This window comes from Dryas octopetala, chromosome 1 (genome assembly GCF_963921425.1).
Source record: "Dryas octopetala chromosome 1, drDryOcto1.1, whole genome shotgun sequence".
NCBI classification, from domain to species: domain Eukaryota; kingdom Viridiplantae; phylum Streptophyta; class Magnoliopsida; order Rosales; family Rosaceae; genus Dryas; species Dryas octopetala.
In genome coordinates, this window is record NC_141366.1 from 5,300,768 (window position 1) to 5,321,081 (window position 20,314).

The 20,314-nt window shown below is 36.4% G+C and overlaps 3 protein-coding genes across 5 annotated transcripts; 2 read left to right on the forward strand and 1 right to left on the reverse strand.

Annotated features, from left to right (window-relative positions):
* Positions 1 to 639: 639 nt before the first annotated feature.
* Positions 640 to 4,621, reverse strand: FES1 (Zinc finger C-x8-C-x5-C-x3-H type family protein). 2 transcript variants are annotated; one of them, XM_086250452.1, is made up of 7 exons: positions 4,170 to 4,579; positions 3,518 to 3,598; positions 3,125 to 3,419; positions 2,718 to 2,944; positions 2,300 to 2,638; positions 1,071 to 2,227; positions 640 to 968 (listed from the first exon to the last, which is right to left on the reverse strand). In XM_086250452.1, exons 1-7 carry the CDS (start codon positions 4,474 to 4,476, stop codon positions 939 to 941), a joined length of 2,436 nt encoding a protein of 811 aa, XP_086106578.1. In that variant the 5' UTR covers positions 4,477 to 4,579; the 3' UTR covers positions 640 to 938. The 2 variants fall into 2 exon arrangements, with proteins under 2 accessions (XP_086106578.1, XP_086106587.1); XM_086250461.1 differs by having other exon boundaries at positions 1,071 to 2,638; positions 4,170 to 4,621.
* A 3,452-nt stretch (positions 4,622 to 8,073) lies between these two features.
* On the forward strand, positions 8,074 to 14,399 carry RLP4 (receptor like protein 4). Of its 2 annotated transcripts, none has more exons than XR_015119926.1 (9): positions 8,074 to 8,305; positions 9,132 to 10,187; positions 10,615 to 10,762; positions 12,341 to 12,412; positions 12,655 to 12,726; positions 12,941 to 13,012; positions 13,095 to 13,186; positions 13,343 to 13,524; positions 13,685 to 13,825. XR_015119926.1 is itself a non-coding variant. In XM_086229622.1 (9 exons), the coding sequence occupies exons 1-9, from the start codon at positions 8,233 to 8,235 to the stop codon at positions 13,807 to 13,809; spliced, it is 1,878 nt and encodes a 625-aa protein (XP_086085748.1). In that variant the 5' UTR covers positions 8,074 to 8,232; the 3' UTR covers positions 13,810 to 14,399. The 2 variants fall into 2 exon arrangements, 1 of the variants encoding a protein (XP_086085748.1); XM_086229622.1 differs by having other exon boundaries at positions 13,095 to 13,172; positions 13,685 to 14,399.
* Positions 14,400 to 16,406: 2,007 nt separating this feature from the next.
* On the forward strand, positions 16,407 to 17,199 carry ERF12 (ERF domain protein 12). Its single transcript, XM_086228964.1, has one exon. The coding sequence runs from the start codon at positions 16,430 to 16,432 to the stop codon at positions 16,970 to 16,972; it is 543 nt and encodes a 180-aa protein (XP_086085090.1). The 5' UTR covers positions 16,407 to 16,429; the 3' UTR covers positions 16,973 to 17,199.
* Positions 17,200 to 20,314: the final 3,115 nt, after the last annotated feature.

A 20,314-nucleotide genomic window follows, 5' to 3' on the forward strand; every position in this document is an offset into this window, starting at 1 on the left:
GTAAAACTTAAAACAATGCAACCCAAAGCCAATCCTGTGTTGTCAAACAATCGATGAAATTACCAAAACATTTTACATCAAACATGAGAGTAAAATTAACAGATCATGAATAAACAGCATGTCATAGAAAACTGAGAATGTACCTCAATCCACAAATATCTCCACATAATGAAACAATCATCCATAAAAGAATCTGAAAACCACAATTATAGATCATGATGACCAGAAAAGATGATGGAGGAAAAGTAAAACTTCAAATTACAGTCAGCAATACTATAACCGTACAGATGAGAGTCAGAACTCTACACTAACAGAACCATACAGTTTTGTATGTGCAAAGTATACCCTACATACCAAAAAAGTGATCAATTACGTATCCATCCTGACTCAGGAAAGACTGATGTAAGAACAGTAATTTCAATTTCAATGGTCTCAGCATAAATTAGCAAAAGACCCATATGCGTATCATTTGTACCCAAATCAAAAGGTTCCCTTTTACCTTGTCACTCCACAGCACCTAAGAATTGAAGCAGTGAAAGAACTTAAGACTGACCTTAGATTAGACTAAAACACTGCATTTGGACACTTCATAAAACTTTCCAAGACCATCAAGTGGGTTATCGGAACTTTAGAAGCAACTAAAGCAAAAATTCAAGTCTCTAGGCAATCTTCTTTTATAATGAATTATAATTCCCTTTTATACCACACAACTAATATGGATCAAAACTATCCATGACTACCGTTTACCTCAAAATAGATGAAATGAGAGGTAACAGAAATAATTTATAAAGAAATACATCCTACAAGAAAATAAAAACTTTCCACAAAACTCAGTTCTGATTAAGTAAAAAGGGGGATCTAAAACAAACTGTCCACGACCTCCAATTAGTAAAAATTATAGGAAACTGTGCAAAAGAAAAAGCACTTGGCCTAACATCTCAAGATTTGCCATATTTATCCACATATCCCTGCAAAGGAAAGAAGTAACAGTCAGATTCCACGAACAAATTTACATTCAAAACCAAAGATCTGCTTCCTCAGCTTATCACTAAGATAAAAAAAATGCTAACCTCAACAAGCTTTGAGATTTTTGGACGCGAGAAAGACAAGTATTGCATAACTGTTTCTACGGTAGCTGGGATCTGATGGGGCTGTATGGAACTGAGAACCTTGTCTACTGCTTTCTTAACTATCTTGTTGTGTGCATCCTTGCTGAGACGACCTTCACGCCATTTTGGTTTTAACAACTCTTTTACTAAATCTACAAGAGCAGCACGGAAATGCCTCATAGCTTTTGATTCTTCATTTACATCCCCGTCCGTAAAATGTTCAACATCCACTTCATTGTCTTCTCCTAATCTATCTACTTTTATGTCCTTTTTGTGTCTAGAACCATCACTTTGATGTCTAGAATCACCATAGGTACTGACTTTGTTTGGTTTTGTACTACCTTTGGGATGAGAGAGGCCCAAAGGATTCTCTTCTCTAGTCATGGTTCCATTTTGGCAGACAACGGAAGTCCCCACTGTCTCTGCTTCAGTTACAGGTGAATTATGTTCACGTGTATAGCAGCTGTTATCTAATACTTTCTCATGAAATGCATTATGTGAAGACATAGACTTTGTATCACCATCACATGCTGGGCGTAGGGTCCCACTAACAGATTCACCATGTATTTGCTGATGCAATCTATTCGCAGCGGTTGCCCCTTCAGAATAGAAAGAAGCTTCAAGGGAGATGTTTGCTAACTTGGGCAACTCAATGCTATCACGAAGAGGGTCATACTGGCTCCCTGAAGATGACAGAAATGCAGGAGGAAGAATAAAAGATGGCCGGAAGGGTACAGATGGCTCCCAATCATTAGAAGAAATTTTTGTTTTAAGTTCACCAGAGCATAGTGAGATGCTGGTCAAAGGCAAATTCTTCAATTCAGAAATAGAGAAGGGAGAAGAGCCACGATAATCCCTATTGCTGTGTAAAAGCTTTTGAGTACCAAGGGGATTTGCATCTAAATAGGAATAACTAGAAGGCAATGAAAATCCGGTCCAAGATGAAATACGGCTAGTTGGAAACAAGCCAGTAGTTAAAAGAGAAGTGCTTGAGCTTGAATTCAAAGAATGGCTCACAAGGCCTGAAGTATGATCACTGTGCACACGCTGGCTCCAAATCCCAGCTAGTTCCTCCATACTGCCCGAATGAGGTGAGGTATTCACTCTAGAGTACTTGCCTGATGACACAGTAGAACCATTTATAAAAAATCCATACTCAGAATGCAAACCATTCTTGAATATAGAAGTACCTTTATTAATCGGTGAATTGTTATAATCATCAGCAGGCCAATTTTGTGTCTGACCATCCCTTCCAACATCCTTATGCGAGGAGAGAAAGCTCAGATAATCTTTGGATGAATGCAATTTCTGCTCATCAGTGGAATCGCCGACATTTGATTCCTCTCTTTGATCTGATGGAAACTTCCGTTTTTCATGAAAATGGTGTCGTCCTTGGATTCCTATATTTTCTGTAAATTGGATCTTTTCAGAAGAGAGGTGCGAAGAAAATGCAAAACTACTTCCACTTGAAGAAGCCATTGGGTCAGGAATACCAGGCAATCTTGATCTCTCAGTAATGTCTCTTAAACCTGTAAAGAAGAAGGTTCTTAATAGACACATCATAGGAGAGTACTTTTTGACATTCATACCCAAGAAGATACATTATACCTTCATCGAGCCGGACTTCTCTATTACAATTTGCAGCAGCAACGTCTCCCTCAGGTTGTGGATGACTATTATTCTGATTATCTTTTATATGGATAAACCTACATGAACTACCTCTAATGCACCAACCTTTCGCAAAAAAGTCACAGATAATTGCTGGGCGTTTGTTTCGATCACTAGTCTCAGCTACAGGAGATGTAATTCTTGTCCCTATCTCAGAGGCAGATGATCTGAAAAACCTAACGTTAGTAGGAATTGGTACAAGTAAATAACTAGCCACCACAAAAAGAGATAGCAGGCACTTTAAGCCAACACTTTGGCTCTATGACAAGGAAATTTCAAAAATAAATTGGCTTTGGCTCTATGATAAGAAAATTTTAAAAGTATATAGGCGCAGTATATCACCTCACCTTGATTCCATTTGCTTTTTATCATTCCTAGGTTGTATGTCCACTTGTTTAATTTCACCCTCTGACTTCATAACACTGTTAACCTCCTTACTGAAACGATCCCTCATCGGGATGGCATCGGCCGTCTCTTCCCCAGCGACAAGAGATGAATTGGTGACTTTATCATCCATAATCTCACTATTACACAAATGAGCCGTGGCATCAGTATGTGATTCAATGTGGTGCATAGAGGTTTTCTTTCCTGAAAGGATCTCAGCATCCCTTTTACCAACCACTAATTCTTGGTTTCTCCTATCTACAAAAGCAGCCAAAAATTTCTCAGAGTTCAAACATAATTCCTCTCTTGTTATTATTGTAAATGCTCATTTGAAGGACCAGATAAATTAAAATTACCACTACTTTCTTCTATAGAAAGCGCATTATATGGTGCCAATTGCTCATCAAGTCCCTCAGACTTAATATCTTGTCTAACATCTACACAAAAGAAAAGGTAAATCAAGAACTACGGCAAAAACAACCATCTTTTTGTAGGAAAAGGTTGGTGAGAGAAATAGAATGCTGATACTTCAATAACAACCATGTAAGTCAAGTTAGCCTTGAGCTAAATTTTGGCAATGACTTCAATAAAATTGGACCATATTTACCATTCTAGCTATGTAGAATACTCTACCAATGGCGAAGCCGAAAGCATCAAACTGAAATGTGAAATACGAAACCTTACATTACCAATTTTCCACGGATATTGATGCCTCATTCCAAACTCCTCAAAATGGAGGCCACACAATGTTCCAAGTTCATAACAATTCTTCATAGTCCAATTATATCTACTTCTCTAACCTAAAGCACGATTTTTTACGCTAAAAGCATGACATTGACATCAATTTGCTTCAATTAAGCCATAATGAACAGCATAAATCCGAATGCAAAACTAAAAGTAAAGTCAAACGGAGCAAAAGTAAACATATCAGAAACATACTGTGAATACCCACACGATTAGAAAAACAAAAAAATTCAAAATTGTAGGTGAAGAAAAGAAGTAAATAACCGTTATGATGATCATGAACTCGAATTGGTGAATCTGAGATATCCATATCCACTTCATCCCTCCCTTCTTCTTCTTCTTCTTCTTCGTCATTAACCTCTTCATCTTCATCCTCCTGTTCTTCTTCCTCTTCCTCCTCTGGTTCTTCTTCTTCTTCCTCCTCCTCCCCTTCTTCTTCTTCTTCCCATTCTTCAATATTCTCTTCCACTTCTTCTTCTTCTTCTTCTAGTTCGGGGTCTTCGTCTTCGTCAATATCGGGGTCGGAGACTTTTGCGGGGGCCGGAGATTGGTCATTGTCGGAGTGAGGCATTTTGGGTGCGGCTTCTTGGGTTGGTGGCGTACGGCTTCGTAGAGTTTTTGAGGGGACGCTGAGACTGAGCTGTGCTTCAGTGATCTCCGTTGGCCATACCACACGTGGGAACTCAGATACGTGTGATGCTGTGATAAGTCGCGGACTCGCGGGCACAAAACTCTTATTATTTTCTTTTTGTTACAAAGTATAATCAAATTTACCAAGAGAGAGGGTGGTCATGGAAGTTGAAAATTGCTAAGAAGTGTGTAACATCGAATCAGTTAGTTCTGAAAATAGAAGCGTGCCATCTATATCGGCCGTCGTTGTTTCGCCTCTTTCTATTTATGTCACTTGAGTTAAAATTGATCAGGCGTTAAGGTTGATCATGTTTTTACTTATTTCTATTTATTTTATCTAAATTAATATTGACCGTTATATTAAAATTAATCTGCGCGATACAAACTTATCACTATTTGTTAAACAATTAATTACAATTATATTTTTTATTAAATACAATTATACGTGTTAATTATGAATAAATGATGTGTAATACTTATGTACAACACATAATAAAGCAATCTCCAATGTTTCCAATTTTTTCTAAGTTTGAAAATATATTTAAGTAAAAGTCAATTTTTGAGAAAAGATTTCTAATAGTAAAGCCAAATTTAAGATATCTACATAATTTGAGCAAAAATTTGAAGATTTCTTCAATTTTGGGAAAATTTAGTGCTAAATTTGTAAAATTAGCTAGGTTATTTGATTTGGAGGTAGGTACCCCTCGGGGTCAGCGCCAACGTTGTGTGGGAGGAGGAAGAGAGGATAGAGAGAGACGAGTTCGATGAGATGGTAGGAAGGGGTCTTCAGGCAGTAAGGGTTTGTGTGGTTTAAATAATTTTGTTCTCCAATTTAAAATTGATGAAATATTATCAATTAACTATTAATCTAGTGATCCCTTCGTAATGTTAAGTTAAGATCGAGAATTTAAAAAGAATAATTGGAGATGGCTTTATGAAATGGTGGTGCAAAATCATAAGAAACTTTTACAAGAAATTTTTTTCCTCTGGATCTTTTATTTTATTTTATTGGGTACTAGAATGGACTATATTTCGATCCAATCTTTGACCCAAAATGCAAATATGCTGGGCCATCACCTATCCGATACACGGACTAGGCTTTTTCTCGTTGGGCCTCAGCTGTATTCTTACCGCTCAGCTCAACAAACATGTATGGACATAGGGGTATAAATGCATTGGAATCCAAATTACACTTCAAAACAATACCATTGCTAATTTTTATTCCAAGTGGTCTTTTACGAATTATATATGACTGTATTTACATTTATCAAATTATGTTATGATATTGCGGTTAAAACTCCCCATGCACACGGCACACCTGAGTTCGAACCCTCCCCCCTCCACTGTAATCTAAAAAACAAAAAAAAATTATGTGACGATATTTCATTTGCTCAAATTGACGCACATTTTGATTTTTGTAAAAATTGATATGTGTAGGGACACATTATTTAATAAGCTAATTTAGTTGACAAATTTTGTGCCTCTTTACTATAAATTAATAAGGATTAAAGAAATTAAGGGTTTGTTTGGCAGTACTTTTAAAAAGCTTAAAAGTGCTTTCAAATAGTCAAAAGTAATTTTGCTTATGTTTGGCAACAAAAATAAGAAGTGTTTTTTTGTTTTAAAAAAATTTGGAAGTGCTTCCAACTATATTAATAGGAAGCACTTGAATTTTTTCAAAAAAATTTATAAATTTCTAACAAAAACGCTTCTAATGAAAGCGTTACTGAGCAAAAGCGTTGTCTACAGACACACTCTCAAATAAGCCCTAAATAAATAACCAAATATCATTAAGTCACACTACCGACCATGTTTATGTTCTCCTAGAGGCAATTAGCAATGATAATTTATAACATACCTGCAAACTGGTCCATCCAATGGAGACAATGAGACGTCTATATCGATGAATTAAGGACTACCTATCAAAACGCCCACTTTTAATGAATTTTTATGATCTATCCACAGCAATAATGATGGTGCTATTACGTTATTGTTATTTAGTGGATGGTGTCATCAATGATATTGTTATCTAATCTTTATCTGCCTCAATTAATATTCATAAAAACTACACAAAAACGTATTTTTTAATTTAAAAGGACAAAATAGTTTGTTGAAATAGCAAAGTACAAAGAATAATTTGATTAAAAAATATAAATATTAATAAATAAATAGATTGAGTTAAATTCTAGTGGTTTGGTTAATTGGGTGTGCTTGGGATTTGGGATTAGTTGGGTTGGTGGGGCTGAATTCAATTCGTCAGATATGGTCTACTGCATACTGGACTTGGGAGGTCAGTTGCTCATTCATCACAAAAGCATTCCCAGCGATTGCGCACCCATTCACGGTTAAAAGGAGTTAAAGTCAAAGTCAAAAGGTTTAGAAGTCGAATTGGAGAGTGACTACTCTGTACTTGTCTGCATGAGAATATGAGATACAGATAAATCCAACGGCTCACAAAATTACATCCTATGATAGAAAAAGGTCAATCCATCAATACAACGGCCCATATGTTCCCTATACTGCAGTGTCTGTCCCACAACACAATTTGTTGATTTGTAGCTATCTCGACCATCCGATCAATTCAACATCATGCAAACAAATCCAATCACTCTCAAACTAAAGAAATTAGTATCCTACGTAAGTTTGTATATAATGCAAATATTATATAATATACAAATAAATTTAATAATGTAAATCTATATTATAGTAATGAAAAAGTTAATATATCAAAATTTTCAAAGTTAACAATATATTTGTATGTATGGCCAAAAAAAAGAATATATTTGTATGTCATTGTATGATGACATTTTTCATTATAAACATATTATATTGTTTAACTTTCAATTTGAACTATTCATACTGTAATTTGCTATAATACATAAAATAATCGAACATGATTGAGTTTGTCTTTTTTACATGCACTTTCCTCATCGTTTTCTTCCGTCATCATAATTTAGAACTGATTGAAAATAGTGTATCCTTAATTTAGATTAATGATTGAACAACATGAAGTTCTACAATATGGACATGTACCAATATGGATTAGTTTTTATGACTCATATTTTATATATACTAAAAAAATTGTCATGAAGTCATCAAAAATTTCTATATTTATACCAACCGAGACATTAAGCTAACCCTTTAACAACGGAATATTTGACAGGAGAATATCATCCCTAGACAACATCTAGCCTAAACGACATGGGCATAGAAATAAATCACACTATTTTGATATTTCCATGTGAGCTTTCCGCACTCATCACCACGTTACCGTAGTCACGTGCTTTGTCGTCTGTTAAAGGTGTGGTGCGCGGCGCGCGCCTTCCTCAGAGTGGCTGTACTGTACATGATGAAACCTTATAGTGGGCCCTCCATAACCATCACACAAACAAAGAATCTGCACCGTCGATAAGCGAACCTTCATCAACCATCATAGACCTCGGCAGCACACTAACCTCTCCTCTTTTCACGAGTCAACAAAACCAAGAAAAATTAAATAGCAACTGTAATTACACTCTACTGACTAGTTGCATACACGTCCAAGCACAAGCACTTTCTCTCTCTCTCTCTCTCTCTCTCTCTCTCTCTGTGAAAATTGAAAAGCAGAGACGGAATATGAGAACAGGATATTGTATTCGTATAGTGGAGAAAGAAAAGCAAGAGCCGCGTGCGCGTAGCGTGATTTACAGCTAAAACAATGCTTAGGCTTATTCTGCTTCAATGGCTTCTTCTGCTCTGCTCAGTTTTTTCTTTGGCTTCGGCTAGACCTGGTGAGTGTTCTGTGTTCAGGAGATTTTTTGCTTCTTCGTTGGTTTTATTGCTGGTTCTTAATTCCCTTACATACTGATTTTTGGATGCTTAATTCGGACTCAAATTCAGTGGCATTGTAATCAACTTTGAAGCTGTTAAACTAGTTCTGCTAATTCCTTTACTTTTTGGCTTTTTGTTTTTGCCTTTTAGTGTAATTTGGAAATTGGAGTTCGTTTTCGCGAAGATCATTTGCTCTACTTTCTGTTTGGGATCGGTGTTCCAAGGAAATGGAAATGAATCGGAGAGCAAAAGTGGAAATAAGTTTTAGTTGTCCTTCAAAAAAATAATTGCTTGTTTGATTTTAAAGGAAATTCAATGAGTTTTAATTCATTCCGAAAAAGGAAAGGAATCTGCGTTTCAGTTTTCCAAATTGGAAACAGAGAACAGCATAAAACAAGGCTTCAAGTAGTTTTGTTTTTCTTATCAACAGCAACAAAAGCAAAGTTGATGATAACGGTTTTTTTCTGATTTATGGAGAAAACAGTGCATTTTAGATGAATTTCCTTTTTCTTTCATGTTTGTGTTTGAATGAGTCAACTGGGTTACGGTAATTAGTAAAATTTTACAGAATGTAGAAAAATATAAAAGAAAATTGGAAAAATTGCACAAATACCATGTTGTTAAAGAGTAGATTGGGTCTTTGTTACATGTTTGGTGATTTGGTATTCATACAACGTCATGTGGACATGAAGTTTAGAGGATATTACTTAATGTTTTACTTTATCTTCTTGTTCTTATTTGGTTCAAAATTTTATTTTGACTGGTGTGATCTGCTCATGAGTACAGCACCATTTGCTATGCGCATAAGCTGTGGAGCTCGTCAGAATGTGCATACAAAACCAACCAATACACTTTGGTTTAAGGATTTTTCATATACAGGGGGAATACCTTTTAATGCGACCCTCCCAAGTTATATCAGTCCTCCACTTCATACACTTCGCTATTTTCCCCTGTCTGAAGGCCCTGAAAATTGTTACAATATCAATAGAGTCCCACATGGACACTACTCAGTAAGGATCTTCTTTGGACTGGTTGCACAACAAAGCTTTGACACCGAACCTTTATTTGATATTTCTGTCGAAGGCACTCAGATTACTTCTTTAAAATCTGGTTGGAGCAGCCATGATGATCAAGCATTTGCTGAAGCGCTTGTGTCTATTACAGATGGCTCTGTGTCCATCTGTTTCCATAGCACTGGTCATGGGGATCCAGCAATTCTTTCCCTTGAAATTCTTCAAGTTGATGATAAAGCATACCATTTCAGCCAGCAATCAGGTCAAGGAATTATCCTTAGAACAGTGAAAAGATTGAGCTGTGGTACTGGGAAGCCACAGTTTGATGTAGATTACGGCGGGGATCATTGGGGTGGCGATAGATTTTGGAGTCCCATTACCACCTTTGGTCAGAATGCTGATACAGCCAGATCTACTGAAAGCAGCATTAAACAGGCTTCAAATCCACCAAACTTTTATCCAGGAGCTCTTTATAAAAAAGCAATTGTTAGTAATGATAATCAGCCTGATTTAGAATATACAATGGATGTAGATCCCAATAGAAACTACTCAATTTGGTTACACTTTGCTGAGATTGATTCCTCAGTCACTGGTGTAGGGCAAAGGGTATTTGATATCTTGATAAACGGTGACATTGCATTTGGAGATGTGGATATTATCAAAATGAGTGGGGACCGTTATGCTGCTCTTGTACTAAACACAACTTTTACTGTAAATGGGAGGACTTTGACAATAACCTTGCACCCTAAAGAAGGTGGTCATGCCATAATCAATGCCATGGAGATCTTTGAGGTTATAATGGCTGAGTCAAAAACATTACCAGAGGAAGGTACAGATGCACCCTCTTTGTTTCTAATTTTTAGACATCTAAGTTTGTTTCAACCACACTAGCATCTAACAATATGTACATGTACACATAATTATTCATCTACTTTGCATATGTTTAATGCATTTGAGTTCTTTATTGCTTATAGTGTTTTGTAAGTCTTACTAAAATACTTAAATATGTAGATTTGCAAGTGTTACAAATGTATTCTCTGGTCTTGTCACATATCAATTAACATCTTATTTGCTTTATTATACTATTGCTTTTGAAGACATCTTTACCATGTATTCTCTGTTATAGATTGCTTTTAGTGCGACTTAATTATTTCTAACTTGAAAATATAGAATGTATATTTTGGTAGTCAAACTCTATGGAAACTGTTAGTAATAGATCATCCTTTTCTCTTTGCAAAAAAAAAAAAAAAATCCAGTTAAGGCTTTACAGACATTGAAGACAACATTGGGGCTTCCTGTTCGGTTGGGGTGGAATGGTGATCCGTGTGTTCCCCAACAACATCCGTGGAGTGGAGCAGATTGCCAATTTGATAGAACTAGCGGCAAATGGGTCATTGATGGACTGTACTTTCTTGATCTTTCACCTCATTTCTCATTTATCTTTCTTGTTTGATCTTATTTCTCATTTATCATTCTGAATTTGCATATTGGAACTTGTTTCATATTCTTATGAGCTTCAGTTGCTACTGTCTTTATTTTCTGACTGGAAGAAATTAGAGTGTTTTCTTTAAACTATTTATTTTTCTGTCATTATTTAAAAAACCCTTTGATGAAGTTATCAAATGTAAGTTTGAATACTGTGCCTTCTTGAGACAACTTTAGGACATGATGGGCTGTATACCAGTTGATCTTCTGTTATTTATTTATTGATTTTTTTTGTGATTTTTTTATAAGGAAGTCATATTAATGTTTAAAGTCATTTTTGGCTTATCAAAGTAAGTGTATTTCCTACTCTATGCCTTTGAATTTGAAGTTCAGATGGGAAGGTGTCAAAAACAAGCCACTTAACCCACTGAACATCAAATTTAACCCTGGGCATTTGGTAGTGGACTTTTTCGTTTCTTTAAAACTACCAATCTCATCTCCTATTGCTTCTTTAATGTGAATAAGTTTTCTTTTGTTTTTTGGAACTAGAAAAGAAAAAATGAACGAAGGAATTACTTGCAATGTTATATACTTTTGTGCTTTTGATAGGGAAAGCATTTGCTGAACTATGCCATTTATGTACTGAGCTAATGTATCTGCCACCTATGTGTTTCACTGCCACATGCTGAAGTTCTCCTAAGAGGCTTATAACATGTTGCATCATAGTTCATATTTTTTCACAGAATACTGACATTTTCTGACCCCTTGAATATTGAGCCTTTACCTCTAACCAGCTGAGATCAAGTCTGTCATGCAGGGTCCTTGGTTCTCCCATTATAATTGCATTCCTTCCAATTGTTTTAGCTGCTCCCAAATGGAGGCATTCCTTGCTACTCTCGTTTTATCAACCTTGCAGAGAACTTTCTTTCATTAGTTGACCAGCCTATCAAAGTTTGTCCTTGAAAAGTTTAAGTGATGATAAATTAATTGAAAAGTCCAATGATATATTCGAATATTTATCCATTATAACATAGAGCTTTCATGATTGAAGCCACTTACATTCTTTTATTTCAAATCTTTGATCAAAAACATATTTTCCATAACCTTTCCATAGGTTTTAAAATTTTGGCTATTTTTTTATTTAAGAATCATAATTGCCTGAGAGATGGTGAAGATCTTCTAGTCTTAATGCATAAATGTATTTTTAATGTGCTTGAACCACTTGAATTGTTTCCATGGTGTAATCATTTTTCTTGTTTCTTTTTTATTTTGTTTTACTCACATGGTTTATTCGTGCCACTGAATCTGAATTCTATCACTTTTTGTGTTCCAGCTTCATTTGCCACTACCATAAACTCTAATTTTTAATGTATGCATGCATAAGTGAATGTAATGGAAATCCATTCGAGTTTTGCTAGCTTTCTGTGCAACATAAATATCTCCTAGTTTAGTCTTTAAAATTCTTCACATGATGCATAAAGAAAGTTCCATGACATTCATGTGTTCCATTATCATGTCAACGTTTTTGAGTATTTGTGTTTACTTCTCCATGCTCAGTGGTCTTGACAACCAAGGTCTCAAGGGATTTTTGCGGGACGATATATCGAATTTGCAGCATCTACAGAGCATGTGAGTTCCTTTTAAGACTTTGCTTTGAATTACAAAATTTAAAATTTGGTACTTAATAGCTTTTGTTTGTCATCTTAACTTTTGATCCAACATATAGCCTTCATGGTACACTTTTGATGAAATAGTAGCATGTAACTCAACTTGTTGCTTTTGTTTATAATTATTTTTAAAATGAGACAGCTATCAAGTCAAAATGTATGACAGCCTTCTCAACTATGCTTGTTTAACTTGCGTATTTACAGAAATTTGAGTGGAAATAGCATTCATGGAGCCATTCCATCCTCAATAGGAAAACTAAAAAGCTTGGAAGTACTGTAAGTAAACTTATATATATATTCTCTTCAGACAGTGTAGATTGTTTTTCTGGACAGTGCATCTGTCGAAACTTGATTGTTGTGATTGTATCTTATGGAAGTCTTCAGTTTCAGTTAACTAATTCATACTCAATTCCATTTCATGATAGTTTCCTTTGAGTTTTATTTTTTGGTTCAATGTAATATTCGAAAACAAATGCTCCCTCCTCTGCAGGGACTTCTCCTACAATTTCTTCAATGGATCAATTCCTGAAACCCTTGGACAGTTGACATCATTACGAATACTGTAAGATATATTATGCATCTTACTAACCCATGAAATTAAAATGTATGGAAAGAATACTCTAACTTTAGTTGTCATGGTGCAGTAATCTCAATAGCAATTCTCTGTCTGGAAGAGTCCCAGCTGCTCTAGGAGGAAGGCTTTTGCACAGAGCTAGCTTCAAGTATGATTTAATCAGTACTGGTCTGAACATATTTTAGGCCTCTAAAGGCATATCATTACATGTTAACATTAATAGAAATGTATTGATAAATAATATCATAGTCAAAAGATATTTTTTTATCAATGTGTTGCTAACTCTGAGCTCCATACTTGTCTTTGACTTGAATGCAGTTTCACTGATAATGATGGTCTTTGTGGTATACCTGGATTACCTACATGTGGGGAACACCTTACTGCGGGTGAAGTGATTGGAATTGCCTTTGGTGTGTTGGCAGTGCTCCTGCTTGTTATTATCTGTTCAATATGCTGTTGGAAAAGGCGACAGAATATCCTCCGAGCACAGCAAATAGCTGGTAAGGATATAAGGAAAACGCCACTGCTTAAGATGTTGCTGATAATAAAGACTGAAAAATTAACACTACCTAATACCTTACAATACACAAGACTGTTGGCAGGCATTAGCATACCTTATAGTTAATTTAATGCTAATTATGATCCGCCTTGTTTGTGCAGCAAGAGAAGCTCCATATGCAAAAGCTAGGACCCAATTATCACGTGACATTCAGATGAATAGGCAATATAATCATCATGGCCAATCTCGGACAGCAGCTGAGACCGGGCCAATCTTGCTCTCGTGATTAGACAACCTTCACCCCGAAACCCAAAATAGTTGAAGCTTGCCTCTGCTTGGTGCCCCGACTGTGTTTGCTCCAATTCATGAAACCCCAGCAGTTTAGATTATTATGGACTTGCATGCCATCTAGGTCTCTTCACATTACTGCTTGCATTGGTCCGGTTTCCTTCGAATTCGTATCAAGTAATGCTCGATCAGGATCCAGTAGAATACTTACAGAAGATTAGATCCCTCCTTGGTGCTCTATATTCTGTAGAGCCAAAATCTTGTACATTGATCCAATTCTTTCTTCTCCTGTTCGATTTTGGTAAAGATGTAACACGTAGAGGAAGTGATGCATATAGAAATCAAAATGTTTCATGGTTCCACTCATTATTCCATATGGAATTCTAAATGATGGTACCCTCGAGACTCCATAAGGTCACACAAAAGGGTTTGTTTAAGAGGATCCAATAATTGTCTTAGACAATTTCATGTTTTTTCTTCTCCCCAAATTCTCTACATAATCTGGGCCCAAACTTTTAGCAGCAAAAACTGAAAAGAGCATACAAATAGTAAATATTAGGATAAAGTTCAGGGATATTGATGTTATAGCCTACTCTAGCCAGCCAGTTGATAAATGGGAAGTCAATGGTGATTCAGATTTTGGAGGTGAATCTTGACTATCAAAATAGTTTTCTAAACAAGATTTTTAAGAAATTGTATGACATTTGAATGCTAATTGTAGCTTCATCCAGAAAACTCAAAAGGGACATGAGAGAGTTGGAGGGAAATGTCACATATGCCCCCATTTAGATTCTGAGGATTCATAACTACATATCATCCATCATAAAGACCCAAATTATAGTTGTACTATGTCGCACTCCCATACCAAGGTAGAATAGACTTCATAAAATTTTATTTATATAGCCCATGTTGTACTGTAGGCACCTAAGAGAAAATGAGAAGCTCCTAAAAATGGCAATTACAGTAAACAGCTTGTTGCTAATAGTAAAGATACACTCCAGTAAATACAAACCCAACGGTCCCAACTTGGTCAAAAAGCCAACAAACACCACACGTCATGACGTCAAATTTCAGAGACCCAAAAAGAAAAAATGTATTTAAAAATAATGAAAATACCCTTCACGTGAAACAAGTGTCTGTTGCTGCTGCAGCCTGCAGAGAGCTGCAGATATTCACCTACATCACCATACATCAATTTTGGCACATCGAACGGTCGAGATTGCAACTGCATCGCCTTTGTCTCTGACTCTCTACAGCACTTTCTCACACGCCTTTACAGAATCCGGGAAAGACAAATGGGTGCTATTGTGCTAAACTGCTGATGAATCTAGGCATGCATAAAAAAATCCATTCTTTTGGACCAATATCACTAAAAAATATTTATTACCTTCTGATTTTGGCTCTATTTTCCTTGCATTTGTACAAATTTGCTTCTTATATTTGTCAATCGTGTGTGTGCGCCGTGATCGTGTGTCTTGCACTTATGACTTATGAGAGTGTTTGAGTCATTTTAAATGGTGGAGAAGAATTTTAGTAGAAATCGAACCAATTGATGTTAGTGAAAATTATACAAAACTACACTAGACTTTAAATGCACTAATGGAACTAAATTTTATAATTATATATGTTAAACTCTTATATCCCAATTGATGTGATAGTAAAAAATTAAGAGATAATATACAAAGCACTTATTGCATTTTTTTTAATGATAAATAAATTCATTTTCAGTCCACATTATAAGCATATGTATACAATTTTTTCAAATCACTCATTGACACTATTGAACAATCACAACCATATATGGTTTGTCTTGTAACTCTCAAACAATTTTAATAGAATTTTTTGATTAGTATTTGGCAAATAACATGTAAAAGAAGCATTTCCAAATTATTATTTTCTTGACGTAATTGTGTATTGTAATTTACAAACAAGGAATTGAAATTGTAAGACAGTATCTCGAGTGAGCAGCGATTGGAACAAGTTTATGATGTTGTCGAGGCACATATCTTGTTTTATGAGTGAAAAAACAAACCAAAAATTGTATTAATTTAAAGAAATAGAATGTGAGTTCCCGTGAGTTTGGTTGCGGCAGGATGCTTAGTAGCCATGAGCACCACCCAGTCACCCACCGGCCACCACCACCGTACTATTTATTTTGTTCAGACTTGAAAGGTGTGTGTAAGTGGGTGAGTGGTGGTGACCACCTAATCTCTAACCGAGTCAAACACGCCATCGACGCAATTCCAAGTCTCTAACTCACCCCATGTCTCCTGCTACTCAGACACCACCTATCTACCCTCCACGTGTCCCCCGCGCCGTACAAACTGGGTAGGGCTTACATCACCTGGCACACTGGGACACTACTCATAACTCTCCCCACCCCCACACGTCTACTCAGGCGGCGGCTCTTTTCCTTTCCCCACTGGGCCCCACCCTCCTCTCACCTGAACCCACATCTCACAATCCAACGACCCCAATAATTCACGTATATATAAAAAAAATAAAAAATCCACTATATAAATAAAAAGAGCCGTGCCGTCCAGCCGACGATTACGGGTGACTCAGTGGGACCCCTCCACACTTTTCACACTCCCCACTCTCTCTCTCTTCCTGCTCTCATGGCTACTGCTTCGTCTTCTTCTCGCGAGGGCCACTACAGAGGGGTCCGGAAGAGGCCGTGGGGCCGCTACGCCGCCGAAATCCGAGACCCGTGGAAGAAGACCCGGGTCTGGTTGGGTACATTCGACACACCGGAAGAAGCTGCGCTCGCCTACGACGGAGCCGCCAGGTCTCTCCGCGGCGCCAAGGCCAAGACCAACTTTCCGGCCCCGGTCTCCGGCGGCCTCTCCCTCGATCTCAACGTGAATCCGTCCGCCGCCGCCGCCCACTGGGCCTCCCACTCGGGCCGGCTGGTCCTCGGCGAGTTCTTGCACACCGGGGTGTTGAAGGATCACATGGGCTGCTGCGGCGGCGGAGCGAGCGACGAGACGACGTCGTTGGTGGTGAAGAGGGAGCCTCCGGTGGGGCCCGCTGGTGCAGTCGGCTTGGGTGCTGCTGCTTTGAGTCCGGTTCCGGTGGGTTCGGGTACGGCGTCGTTTTTTGGGATGGTCCGACGTGGTCTTCCCATTGATCTCAACGAACCTCCTCCATTGTGGCTTTAGAGTCTGTAAATGATAAATTGATCGAGGAACGACAGTTGGTGCGCTTGCCAGTAGTCATTTTACGGTGTCGTTTTAGTATCTCATCATATCCGTTTTTATTTTATTTTTGTAGTATTTCGCTTTTATGATTTTATCTAATTCTTCTTGCATCACTTGTGTTTCGGATGTTTGAAGATTGAGAAACTGAGGAGTGACCCAGAAAAAAAATATATATATTAAAATTGAAATATTAGAATTTAGAGAGGCTTTGTATATATAGATGTGTTTTAAGTTTTTAACGAAACACTTTTTCAGTTCGAATTCGATAAAGTTAGAAGCTTTTGAAAGGGCTTGGGACTCGAAAAGTGGTGTGTCTGTGCAGTTTCCAGTGCGAAGCAAAGTGTGTGATCATCTGTTTCCGATAATTTCATACAGACATTGTGTGTGAGAGAGAAAGAGACCCACTCGCAGTTGAAAGCGCGTGTGATTCCTGAATTGAGAGTGTCCATGTCTGTGTCTGTCCCGACATGACATGGAGAGATGGGAGTGCCCTGAATATAAAATTGGTTAATTAATTGACGTTGTTATTATCAGATTTCTCCCCTAATTTTGTTAGTTTTTTAATTAATTAAGAAAGTTTTGTATTTGGGATAAGTTATTAAGTTGCTGTCTTTGGACAAGGTATGGTTACCAAATTGCCGCGTTATTCATGTGTGTTGTGATGTGCCGGCTTTGGGTCGCTTTCGCTTCCATCTTTACCATCGTATGGGAATCTGCTGTCCATTTCCACACAACTATTTCAGAATTATTTACATACAAAACTTTGATTTAAGAGTGTTAATAATAAAAAAATGACATGCAATCAATTTCAAGCCTAGTGAGTCACACCTTTGGCCTTTGCTACTTTTCAGATGTAAGTTATTCTTCATCTCAAACCAGGGGCCGGGAAAGACAAAGTTTTAACATGCCCCATCTAGTGATTTTGATGGGTGCCTACATGGGCTAGGGTTTGGTATTTGGTAAAACATTATGGGGAAAGCACAAAAACTAAATTGTTGGGTTGTGTAAACCTAAACTATAGAGTTAAGCCTGACCAAAAAAAACTATAGAGTTTAGACTTTAGAGTCCTTCATGCATGTGTGGGCAACTATGACTAGTGCTTTGGATTGTCTGATTAAATAAACTTGAGTTTGAACTTCTAGCGCATTTTAAACCGCAAAATCAACTATATAAAAAATTATACATGAAATAATGAGATTTGAGTACTTACAAGCTAAACAATGAGTAATGGTAATATTTCTAATATATACAAAATCATTATTTGTCAATTTTTAAACAAGAAATATATTTACTTCTAGAACTTGTATTAGATTGGACCTAACATTATAAATCCAGAAGTCATTACAACTCAAAAGTCTAGAAAGTCTCCTGTGGCACCAATTAGTAACTTCTTTAGCCTTTGATTGGATGCTGCTTTTGTGTATTTGTGTGATAATTCCAAAATATGCATGGTGACATGGTGTAGGTGTAGGCGGCTGTAGCTCTAGTAGTACTAGTCAAGTCAGCAGCTGGCTTGATTATAAAAGCAAACAAAAGATTACAATCTAGTTAAAAGACTTGATTACACAATCCATTGTCCCCCTCTTTCTTAAATCGTAATTAACCTATAGGTTCGTACGAAACATAATTGCATTCTTAATTTAGAATTTTATATACAAAGCAAGGAATTTAAGGGAATGAGAAAGATGGTTGATTAACTTGATTTAATAGAGTATTGAAAAGTGGATGAGACGGCCATTATCTCTAGCTTGGTCAAAGTTTTCCTTTTAGCAGCTTCCCTTTAGGCTTTTAGGACGGCGGTTTTGGGTGGCAAATTATATATCATAGCCTCATAGCAACCAACCATAGTGTCCATCCGGCCCCATTCTAATATTTGAGGTCATTTTCATGTATAGCCTAAGTTAGCAAAATCGTTTATCTTAATCAATTTTCTATGCATTTGGTTCCTATTGCCACTTTAATAATGTCTCAGTGTTGGCCTATTACATTTAGTGGAGTAAATTATTTGCTTCCCTAATAAATTTCATGTTGGATCCATATATATAGTATATATCTTATGTGGTCATTTAGTATATGATGATGTTAAATAATCCATATGTCAATTTGATATGTATTGCATGCTTACCTTTTTTTTTAACAATTCAAGACATGAGATTGAGTGGTTATCTAACACACATTATATTATTTCTTTGAAAATGTATTGTGTTTGACTATTACTATCTACTTTATTTTGTGTGACAATCTCCTTTTGAGGTCCAATAATTATCTAAAACAACAAACCAATATATTCATCATAAAAGTAATACATTATATCTTCTATTTGTATTGATGATTTACAAGATATGTAATCCGTAAATATAATACAAGCAACTACCTTCCTATTCAAATAGTTTTTTTTGCTAAGTATGAGAGATTTGAATTTAAGGACCACCCTATCCTAATACCACAGGTCGCAATGGAGCTAAAAGGTATTCGAATATTATACAATATTACAATGAGTGAATTTGAGAGTAATATTTTGAGAATGGGTAGCAGTTGAAATATTAGTGGAAAAAAGCTCTACTGTGCATCGAATCTGTCTTTATGTCCCATGTGTATATGCATGTATAATAAATAATAGGGTTAAATTTTTAAATAATCCACGAATTTTATTGTGATTCTCAATTTGGTTCATTGATTAAAAAAGTGTCAATTTGATATATGAATTTTTTAAATTGTACCAAATTAGTACAAACGGTAAAATTTCATCCAACATGTGATTGTATTTTTATAAGCATTTTAGTCTATTCATCACATTTTTTCTTAAGTTTTGGTTTAATTTTTTTAATAAAAATTAACATTTATATACTACTGGTAAAAGTGTACAATTTAAAAAATTTGTAAATTTAATTAACACTTTTTGTAATTAATAAATGAAATTAAAAATAAAAATAAAATTCATAGACTAATGTTATAAACTTATATTTAATTCTAAATAGTATTGTATTGTTGTGTGATGCATATACAGAAAATAAGACAGCGAATAAAATAAGAGGAAAGAAGAGCATGACACGCAAAGTCGGCAGAGCACCCTTACAGCTTTCACCTAATTTCAACGTCAGCAGTCAGCCAGTACTCACCATCATCACCACCACCACATCCACCATCAGCGCTGCCGCTACCTGCTGCTGCTCTGCACTCTCTGCAGCACTCAGGATTCTGCACTTGTACTCATCCCGGCCGTCAATTCAAACCACCGATTTGACCCTCCCTTTGGGTCCCCACCTCCCTTTCTGTGCCGTGACAACTGACAAATAATTACCC